Source organism: Vigna unguiculata, chromosome 2 (assembly GCF_004118075.2).
Source record: "Vigna unguiculata cultivar IT97K-499-35 chromosome 2, ASM411807v1, whole genome shotgun sequence".
NCBI lineage: Eukaryota > Viridiplantae > Streptophyta > Magnoliopsida > Fabales > Fabaceae > Vigna > Vigna unguiculata.
This window is the reverse complement of record NC_040280.1, coordinates 20,283,464-20,295,633: the sequence shown is the minus strand read 5'-3', so window position 1 is coordinate 20,295,633 and position 12,170 is coordinate 20,283,464. Positions and strand designations below refer to the sequence as shown.

Genomic DNA, 12,170 nt, shown 5'->3' with positions numbered 1-12,170 from the left:
AAATACTTTTTTAATGATAAATATTCAAATCTAAATAAATACAAAATTCAATTTAGTATTGACTTGGGTATGTAGGTGTAAACTGTAATTAATTTAAACGATCAATAATTATATGATTTGTTTTTAATTTTTTTTATTAATTGACTAATTAATTTTATTAATTTTTTAATTATGAATGATTTTTTCTTATTTTATATATTTTGAAATCTTTTAAATTTATACATTTGGAATTAAAAATTATACAAAATTATTTATAACATATTATAAAGGGACATCTATCTCACTTGATAACAAAATAATATAATCCAAACTGTGTAAAAGAGAAATCATTTTTAAAATCTGTTAACCCGTCACAGAACGGGACGGTTAAAATTTTTGGCTCGTATTTTGTAAATGAACTTATCCGTTCTGATCTAGGTAAAAAACGGATCAAATCGAAACGGACGGGCGAGAATTAAACTACAATGCCTTTGACACCTTATTTGCATGTTAAATATGGTGAATACATTAACCACCTTTGATTAACATTGATCCATGGTGAATTAATAACCTAAAGAGAAAGACATCACAAAAAGGGAAACATCTTGAGAAAAGTTTTTTACTTACAAATTGTGTAACAGTAGCAACACCACATGCATAAAGACAATGTAAAACCTCAGATTTAGTTTATGAAATATTCTTTTATGAAAATTTGCAAATTAAAAGTAAATTATTTCAAAACCTTATAGATGTTAATTTTGTTAATAAATTTTTCTTATTTATACGCTTTTCAAAATAAAGGTTTCTTAAAATATATTTTTTTTCTATATAATCCATTTTTTCAAATTGTTTTTTTTTAATTATTATATTCTATATAATTATTTTTTAAATAATGTTATAATAAAAATAATTTTCAAACCATTTTTTAAAATAATTACTTTTTAAAAATTTAAATTTTATAAATTACATTTTCTTGAAACCAAATTCTAAACTTTTTTTATATAAAAATTACACTCGATCAAAGTTTAAAATTCAATTTTTCAAAAATCAAATTCTAAATTATTAAATTATTAAATTAACTTATATTATTTAAGCAATTATTTAGTACAATATATTAATGGAGATAAAAAAAAATATTTGAATTCAAATGGGGTTTTAATAACATGATTTTATTCTCATACATAAAATGTTATAATCATGTAAAAATAGGTTCTTTTTGATATTTTTTCAAATTAGGTTTAATATGGAGAAAACATATCCTCAAAATCTATCTTTCACCTACTCTACCGACACATTCATATATTTTCTTTTGGTTAAAATACTATGTTGGTTCTCGTTTTTGTCGCAAAATTTTAATTTGGTCATCGTATTTTTATCTCAATTAGGTCCTCATTTTTGTAAATTAGTATCAATTAGGTTATAGAGAACTAACACAGTTAAGTAGATGCCACGTATCAATTCCTCGATTTTTTGAATTTTTTTGAATTTTTTGAATTTTTTTTTAAATATTTATGTCACGTATCACGTCTGTAGTGTGCCACGTGTCAATCTAATATGGTGACATGTGTCAATCTAATATGGTGACATGTGTCAAATTATTGTAATTTGATCCTCATATTTGTTAATTTGATTTGATTTGAGTTCCAATTTTTTTTTAAATTTTCAATTTCAGACACTCCAAATTTAGACCAAATTTTACTTTTATATATTGTTATGATTATTTTTATTAAAATTGATATTTTTATTAAATATTTTAATAATATTAATTGTATTTAATATTAAAATTTTAAATAAATTTATTTTAATTTGTTATAAAATTATTTTAAAATTTTACATTTGAACTTATAAAATTGTTATTTTTAAGTCAACTCTAAAATATTGTTGATATTGAATATTATACAAATATTTCAAATATAAATTTATGAATCTATATATTTATAATTTTAAAATAAAATTTAAATAAAATTTAATGTAAAATATAAATTAAATATTGTTAAAAATATGTAATAGAAATATCACTTGTAATAAAAGTATCATCATTACATTTATAAAAAAAATTAAATTTGTTCTAAATTTGGAGCACATGAAATTAAAAATTTTTAAAAAAATTTGGGACTGCAATTAAATCAAATTAACAAATATTAGCGTAACACAGGTGCGATGTGTGTATGCATTTTTTAAATATGCATGATATTATATTAGTAGGTGATAATATTATGATATTATTAAGTTAATATATATATATATATATTAAAATTACATTTATTAAAAATAAAGTGAAATATATCAGAACAGATAAAAGAATAACCATTGATAAATAAAGAAAAAGAGAAGAAGCAGAAACATCTGATTTTATAAAAAATTTGTAAAAATAACAGTCAATTTTTAAAAATTTAATAAATTATTATATTTAAAGGGTAAAATCGGTATTTTAAAAAGTGGACACAAAAAAGAGAATTCCTTTATATATTTTTATAAATCAGGACCAAATTGAGATTCATACAATAATTTGACATATGTCACCATATTAGATTGACACGTGGCGCACTAACAAACCTAACACATGGCATAAATATTTTTTTAAAAAAAATTAAAAATTCAAAAAATTCAAAAAAATGAAGAGCTGACACGTCGTGACACCTACTTAACGGTGTTAGTTCTCTACTAACGGAAATGACCTAATTGATACTAATTTACAAAAATGAGGACCTAATTGAGACTAATAAAAATATGAGGACCAAATTGAGATTTTGCTACAAAAACGAGAACCAATCGAGTATTTTAACCTTTTCTTTTTATGTTTGACATAATGGTTGATATGTATTTTCAAAAATAGCAATAACGAAAAAAAAAGGAAGAAGCTCTACTTCCAAAACCGAAATAAAGAAACCAAATGTAGTAAGAAACTCAAAAAGCTATTAGGTTATCATCATTGAATGCTCTTTCCTCATCCACGAAGGCATTCTTCTCATCATCGACTCCTGTAGCATGATTTGAGGGTAAGATTCTAGAGACACCCTACCCAATGTATCATATCTTACTACAACCAACAAAAAAGAGATAAAATGAATGCAAAATATGAGAAAGGGAAGTTCACCCTTGCTACAAATAACCTCCAACAGCAGTGGGAGAAGCAAGGAGGATGGTTCGGAAGGAAGGAAGGAAGAGAAAGGAGGGAAAAGGGAGAAGGAGAACAAAAAAAAAAAAAAACTCTTTTGAAAATGGTGTACGATAATTGCATATTCATAAGATGAATCTAAGTATAAGTAAGAAAGGGATTCACGGTAAAGAAGATACCATGTTTTTCCACCTCTTAGCCTTTGTCGTAAACTAAACCTAGCAAAATATTGTTGGGTAAACGAACCCATGCAATGCATTTATAAAATGCAGGTGCAGCTCACTCATGATACCTAATCATAAACCAAGGTCTCTTGACTACTTTTAACTACTACCTACACATGTCAGTCGCAACAACACAGTGTCAGCGTGTGAAGATGGACCATTAAAAACAACGCAATGAGAAATTGAAGCATGAGTGCATCAGTATGAATCAGAGATCATGGAGAACATGGGGGTGTAAGTAGGTGTTATAGAAATGACACTGTTGTCTTTTGGTAATCCTTCTGACACGAAACCAACATAATTAGCAGTTTACTGTTGATTTCAACATAACTTTACTGGCCTGTTTATTAGTTACTAATATATGTCTTGGATATTACATGTTGATAGTTAACAAACTAATTATTGTCAAGTTTCACATCCAATCTTATTGCAGATGTTGTAAGATGTCAAATGTTACAAATGGCACAATCGTGCCTTCGCAAATGAATGTAGAGATCAAGATCTCTCAGTGCAATTCTAGCACGGCATATAATATAATCCCATACTTGCGAAGAGTTATATCTAATTCATAATTACGACTTCTTCAAAACCTCAACTTCTAGTTTTTTAGCACAAGCAACTCTAATCACTGTGTCAAAATGGAAAATTATAGGTCAAACCTATGCTACTAACGGCGGCTTTGGTCCTGAGGAGTATCAGCACCACCATCTTCAGTGGCACTCTCTTCTTCAGCTGATGCATTACTGTGGCCGCCCTCACCTGTCAAAACAGAGATACCTTAAAGCATTTTCAAGTTTTAACACAGATTTGAACTTTTGGAACAAAAAGAAAGTACCTTCACTATCATCTGCTGGAGCATAAGCTGAGCGTCTTGAACGAGCGTGCTGTTGTGTTGGCTGATTACCAGTACAGGTACGACCCCAACAAGATAAGAAAACAGTAAAAACAATGTCAATAAAATTCATTAAAATTTCAACTATAAAAATAGGAACACATTTACTGCAATGCATACGTAGTCATGTAGAGGATCAATGATTATTTTATAAACATGTAAGAATAATGAATCCTGATCCCTGTTCAGCCCAAAATTTTCGACAAAAACCTTCACGGCAAATACAAGGAACTAGAATGACTATTACACTATCTCCCATCGAAGTTAATTGCACAAGCACTTAGCACATTTGCAGCATTGTAAAGATGTACTCCGAACAGCAAAACTGATTCTTCAACATAATGGTTCTGCAATTTAATCTGAATCTATTTGGAGGTTTGAATAATCATTGGAAAAGAACTTAAAAATGACATAAAGAGAGGCGTTAAACAAAGATGAAATTACCTTAGTTATGTAAAGCACCCTCAATATAGAAAACTAAAGTCACTAACTGTTCATATAAACGGAGAACAGAAAACATTCACAACGCATTTTACCTGCAACTTTGGGCGGAGTGCTTCAAGTGGTCCTTTAGGCTTTTGTGCTCCTTGCTATTTGAAAAATCAAGAAGAAAAGACAGAGAGATATTAGGCATCAGACGTTTAAAAATGTACTGATGGTAAATTATAAGTGTTCATGTTATAATGATGATTAATTATGCTTAAGGTCCGAAAATACCTTCCCCAAAGCCCAATCAGCAGAATCAAAGTAAGCACGTTCATGGTCCTGCAAAATGAAGATTGGTCATGAAGAAAAATCAGTTTCAAAAGAACATTTCAAACAAACACACAGATGATCGGATGGCAGGAGGAACAAAAGCATTGGAGAAGCAAGATCTGATAAGAAATGGTTAGCAACCTTGGATATTAGTGGAGGCTTCTTTGGCAGCATCCCCCCATACTTTTTCTTAATAGCTTGTTCCTGCAAAAACAAATTTACAGCAAATGATACCCGAACACAGCAACACAAGCCCATATTATAAGATTTAAAAATTGGAATAAATTTAATAAGCTCTCTATCATTAATGCATTATAATATATGTTCAAATGCTCAAGTGATTTCAACATTCAATAATAACAAAACCCACTATAGGTCTAAAAAATTTCTCATACATATACTGATCATTTCGTCCACAAAAACAGAAAGAAAAGATCACGAGACAAGGATAAGATTGTGAGCATAGAAGAATACAACCTTACACTTCTATATCAATGAAACTTTACATGAATCGGAAAACACAGCATCATCATAAAACAAAGATATATTTTAGCCTTTCAGACATTGTTATCATGTTTGGCTGCCAGACCCAAATTAATTGGGTGTTCCAATTTTATTTATTTCAGTATCTCCACTCCGCACCAATTACCCAAAACTAACATCCCCAAACTAAAACCTTCTTCTATCAAATGCTAACTTTTTTCTTACAAATCCATTTCAGTGAATAACAATTACCTCCTCCTCGGACGAGGGCATGGGGTTGTCAGCGTTCTGATTATCCACAGATTTTTCACAGTCAACTTCGTTCTTAGAAGAATCATCACCAACCTCCTCCTTTTGCTTCACATCGCCAACCTCAGCCTCTGACATTGCTTCCTCTACACACCACACACAATTGCAATATTGTCACTAAAGCGAAACACCAACAATTTCCGATTATTATTCGCAGAAAATCATAAGAATCCCGATGATTCCAATACAAATAACATGGATCAATACCCCCAGTCCCAATTCAGCAACGAATCAAACAAAATTAGCATGGAAAGCGATTAGATTATTGCGAAGCGCTAAGGAAGGAACGAGATATCGTAACATATCGTACCGTATCGCGAGAAACTTTGGATCTGAAAATCGATGCAGAGAAGAGAAGAAAAGACGTTTAACTGCCAAACTGCAACTCTGAAACAAAACAATTAGCAATAGTTGCGCAATACAAACACAAGCATCTTTGGTTGCGTTCCCAACATTTCATATTATATATATTTTTTCATTTAATTGATGTAGTAATATTAATTCGGTTTTAATTATTAATCCAATTAAATATAAACAAGTTTTTAACGAACACTTGTTTGTTTTGTATATGTATATTCACACATTAGAAATGGACACTGTTGTAATAATTTATTCTGCGTTTTTTAAATTTTATAACATTTAATCAATTCATTAAATTTATAAAATTAATTTTATGATAAACTTATATGTTTTTTTTCTCAATTATTCCACCACTAAAGAGAAACAGTTTATTTTAAAAACATTATAATCATTTATATTTTTATATTTAATTTCGTTGATTGTGTATATGAATAATATAAATAAGATTTTCAAAATATTCTTTCTCAAAATAAAGTAAGATTTTCAAAAGTTTAAAATGTTAATATATTTCACTTAATGTTCTTTGACATCACTAATGACTCATAATTAAGAATAAAGTCAGTGAAAAAATATTAATACGTGAAATATCATAAATTGATTCTTATATTTTTTTAATAGCACATAAATTGGTTGTTATAAACAAAAATCAAATCATACTTTTAATTTACTTTTTAGTTTGCTTCTTAAAAAAATAATAAAAAAATATATTATTGCAAGAATATTAATACCGACTAAGATACATTTGTTATATTATGAAAACATAAGATAAGATAGTAATAAACCTACAATGAATTGATCCGTTCCTAATAGCCAAATCACCGAATACAGAAGTGTACTTGGAGTGATAATTGGGAACTGAACAATAGATGAAATTCGATATATGGATTATAATTTGTTTATGTAACCTATGTCACTTTTTCTAAAATTCAATATTTTTAATTTGCCCTATTTAACAAATCAGAATATCGCAGATATCTATACCATTAATATTTTCAAGACATTATGACATTTATATACCCTTAATAATAGATATAATTAATTAGATCGCTTTAATAAACACATATAATTATTTATCACATAATATATATATATATATATATATATATATATATAAATACATATTTAGGTTTAATTATTAATTTAATCCTCTAATTTTTTATTTTAGTTTATTTTATTTCTCTTATTATTTTTTAGTTTAATTTAGTTCTCCAATTTTTTAAAAAGAATCAATCTAGTCCTCTTATTATTTTTTATTCAATTTAGTACTCCTTTTTTTTAAAATGATTCAATTTTTTTTCTCTCCAATTTGAAACTAAATTAGTAATTAAGCTTAATTACAACTTATATATACATGTTAAAATAATTTTAAAAAATTTATACATCAAATCATTCCGCCTAAGTATAAAATAATTTGAGTATTTTGGGGAAGTGATTTAATGTATAAATTATAAAAAAATATTTTAACATATATATATATATATTCTTATAAATGTGTTAAACTTTATAAGCTCAAAATTGTCATTATATACCTTGTGCATACTAAAAAGATCTCATTCATTGATTACATCTACATATAAAACCAAAACAATTTTAATTGCATTAATCACAACTAAACTTGACAATGATCATTAATACTGACAGAACCAAATGACATGAACTCAACATGAAATATGTAGCATGAAAATTACATGAAAGTGACCCATACACATCTATTTTCAATTGGTTCTTACTTTCTCCCAATGAGATCAATATAATAACCTTAATATACAGAGTGTAATTTCTAAATAATATCCAAACTATGTCCAAAGACAATGCATCCATGCATAAAATCAAACATAGAACACAAAACACATAAAAGTGACTAACTCCTACTAAACCAAAGATTCCTAAAAATATAAAGCACCTTTATAAGCAACATGCTCTTGCAAGACCTTGGGTGAAAGTACCTTAGTGAGAGGATCTGCCATCATGGAGTTTGTCCCTTATTGTTCAATTGAAAATAGTCTACTTTGTACCCTATTGTTGTTAGAATACAATACAACTAATTTGTTGTCACAATATAACTTAAGTGGTCTTTCAATTCCTTCACAATGCGCTGCCCTGTGGCAATATTCCTCAGTCATATCCCTTGATTTAATGCCTCATAGCATCCTGCAAAATCCGAATCAAAATACCCAATGATCTCTAACTAATCTGACTTCTTGTATGTGAGCATATAATCTCTTGTTCTATGTAAATACCTCATAACTCTTTTGGTTGCTTTCCAAATGATACAACTTAAATATCTGCCTAATACCCCAACTATGTATATGATATCCTGATATGTACATACTTGGGCATACAACAAACTCCTTACAACTACATTTCCTGAATTTCCAAATTTCCTTTTGGGCACTGATCGAGACTAAACTGAAGATACACACAATCATCAATAACATTCATCTCGAAACCAAATGAGAGAATTACTTGATGAAATTTGTGGAATTTTTTCAAATTGTTTTAGCCCATAAATGGATTTTTTTCAAATTGCAAACATATTCTTTGAGTCCCCTAACACAAAGTTTTATGGTTGCACCATATAATTCGTCTCATCAATGTTGTCATTGAGAAATGTCGTTTTGACATCCATTTGATGAAGCTCCCAATCATAATGTGCAAAACAAATCATGTTTGTCCTAAAAGAGTCTTTCAATGAAACTGGAGAGAAAATTTCTTTAAAGTCAATTCCTTCCTTTTGAGTATAACCCTTTGCCACAAGACAAACCTAATACCTTTCCACATTACCTTTGAAATCCATCTTGGTCTTAAGTATCCACTTACAACCAATGGGTTTCACACCTTATGGTAATGGGACAAGTTCCTAAACCTTATTAGCTAGCATGGACTTATACTACTCATTCATTGCTTCAATCCATTTCTTAGAATTAGGATTTTCTATGGCTTGATGGAAGTTGACTAGGATATCTTCCATCATACCATTAATTTCCTTAGTTTCTTGGAGAAATACCACATAATCATCTTGAATAACACTTCTCCTTTCTCTCATGGATCTCTGCAAAGTTATTAAATCATGAAGCATAGGTTCTTGAGAATCTTGAGTTTGTTCTCATAGTTCTTAACTAGCTTCACCAAAAAGTAACGATATGATTCATATATGGAATTGTCACAAATTCTTTCTCGGAGATGAAGTTTCACACCTTATTCTTCCCCCAAACTCAATATCATAAAAGAATGTGGCAGTTCTCATCTAAAAATATTATTTAATTTGGGATGATAGAATTTATAGCCCTTGGTCTGTTTACCTTTAACGCGTTCAACACAAACATCAAAGTTTATGAAGTCAATGGAATTCAAGATCTCATTTGACACAAGTCGTACCATGTGACTTTGTATTTAAGGATTCACTATTGGAAGCCTCGTATCAAGCATATATAGATTATCATTAGTCAAAAGTGAACTAGTTCCAACAACATTTGAATTTATAGGCAATCTAAATTCATTGTTTCCAATCGAACACAAATAACCTAATTTGTTTAAATAGGAAACTGAAACCTAATTTTGTCTAAATGACGACACAACAAAAGTGTCTTTCAAATCCAAATTAAAAAATCGGTGCACATTAATAATCTAAAATCTCATATAGCTTCCACCTCTACCGATTTGCCATCTCCAACATAAATTCACTTTCAGAATCAATTGGCTTTCGGTAGCTTATGAAACCCTTCATTGAAACACTGATGTTAGTAGTTGCACCAAAATCTAACCACTAAGTGTTTGTAGGTACTGAAGCTAAATTGACCAAAGAACAAACCAAAGAATGACTCATGCGATTTGAGCGATCTCCCTTCTGATATTCTTTTCTCTCTTCAAAGATACTAGAGTATGTAGGAAAAGTGGATTCTCAATCTTTAGTGTAAACACAAAATTACAGCCAAGAACAATTTTCAATTTCTCATTTGAGTCCTTTAAAAAATGTTCAGATTGGTAGATATAGAAGCAATTATAGCCGAATTAGAACAAGAGAAATATCATTAAGCTCATATCATAAAAAAAAATTCAAATAATGGTCTCACCCATCTCAAGACACCTAATGCACCATTAATATCAAGTATTTGGACAATAATATTAATTGTTAGGGGTATCTTGATAATAAAGCATGTCCAACAATAAATTCATCTTTGGATTGATTTATCATTGACAAAGTAAAACCTTACAATTATCACATGTTTACCATCACAGGTGTGTATGCAATCCGATCAAATATTAATCTTCCTTTGGATCGAAGAATACTCGCATGGATAAACACAAACACGAGCACTTAACATTATTTTCACAAACTATCTACTCAAGAGAGGTCACTTTGGAGACTTCTTAATTCAATTTGCTCATAAAAAAATATTAAACTACCAAAATTTGAATATTTATTTATTCCAAAACCATATATATATATATATATATATATATATATATATATATATATATATATATATATATAATATAAAATAGTTGAATAGTCTTTTATTTTAGGCTTAATCTGTAATTTAGTCCTCTAATTTGTAAATTTGGTTTATTTTTGTCCTCTTATTATTCTTAGGTTCAATTTGGTCCTCCAATTTTTAAAAAGATTCAATTTAGTTATTTTCGTTAAGTTGACGTTAACATCATGTCTATACATGCCATATGTCATTTTTGTGGAATTTTCATTTTTTTATTTTTTTTATTTTTAAATTTATTTTTAATTTAAGAAAAAACATAAGCTACCACGTGTCAGATCTTGATCGACCACATGTCAATTAGTGAACTTTTAATTTTTTAATTTTTTTAAAAAACATAAACAGTTACATGTCAAGTCATGATCGTGTCATGTGTCAGCATAACAATGATAATTTTCAGTTTAATCTTTCTATTTAAAATTTTGATTCATTTTAGTGTCCATATTATTTAAAACGATCCAATTCTATTTAATTTGAGACCAAATTATAGTAATAAAGCTTAATTACAACTTATGTGTACATATTAAAATATTTTTTTAAAACTTGACTATTTATGTTTTTTTAAATTAAAAAAAAAGAAAAACAAATAGAAAAAAAAATTAAAAATTTCACAAAATGACACGTGACATATACGAACACAGTGCTAATGTGAACTCAACGAAAAAAATCAAATTAAACATTTTTAAAAGATTAGAGGACCAAATTGAACTAGAAAATAATTAGAGGACCAAAGTGAACCAAACCAACAAAAGAATTAAATCACTAATCAAACCTTTATTTTATCTTTTTTTTTATGTATATGATATATAGTAAATATACCTAAATTATTTAAAAATATGATAAACATAATAATAAAAAATTAATTTGTTACTGAAATTCTAAAGGAACATATAATTTTTTTTCTTAAAATTAAGACAGATAAAAAGAAAGGAGAGAGTGTCAACATATAACAAAATTAAACCTCCCAAAACATTGTTTCCCTCTTCTGTCTTGTACATTGAATATCATGTATATATATCATCCATTTTTTTTTCTTATGTATTAATTTTGTGGATCACTCTTGGTTATTCATATGGATAAAGTAGGGTTAAAAATTTGTAGATGACAATTAAGTAATAGCAGTTGAAAAATGCCATTACAATTTATAACCTTTTCATGTCACCATGCAATGCATGACACAAATTGATCATTTAAGCATTGTTTGGTTATAAATTTAGATTAGGCAAGTATTGGTTGATAGCAACATGGAGTATAATAATTTCATCAATAACATGATATTATTTAAACATCCAACATGTAGTACTATGAAACAAAACATGAAATGAACCGTTTAAGAGCTTTGTCTAATGAAGCTAGAGTTGTTGATATATATATATATATATATATAAACATTCCTAAGTATAGATCTTGATGGTTTTATATATGATAATTCTATCCAATAGCATGTTACTAAGTAAACACCCAATAAATGATTTAGGGCATTATTTAACGAGCTATTTGCCTATAAATTAGAGTTGGAAGAAACTAATATGAATGAGTCACAGTGTACTGAATCC

The 12,170-nt window shown here is 28.2% G+C and overlaps 1 protein-coding gene across 1 annotated transcript; it reads right to left on the bottom strand.

Annotated features, from left to right (window-relative positions):
* Positions 1-3,720: 3,720 nt before the first annotated feature.
* Positions 3,721-6,285, bottom strand: LOC114170276. The gene is made up of 7 exons (XM_028055761.1): positions 6,072-6,285; positions 5,705-5,847; positions 5,111-5,173; positions 4,931-4,978; positions 4,750-4,803; positions 4,157-4,217; positions 3,721-4,080 (listed from the first exon to the last, which is right to left on the bottom strand). The coding sequence occupies exons 2-7, from the start codon at positions 5,837-5,839 to the stop codon at positions 3,989-3,991; spliced, it is 453 nt and encodes a 150-aa protein (XP_027911562.1). The 5' UTR covers positions 5,840-5,847; positions 6,072-6,285; the 3' UTR covers positions 3,721-3,988.
* Between the last annotated feature and the right edge of the window lie 5,885 nt (positions 6,286-12,170).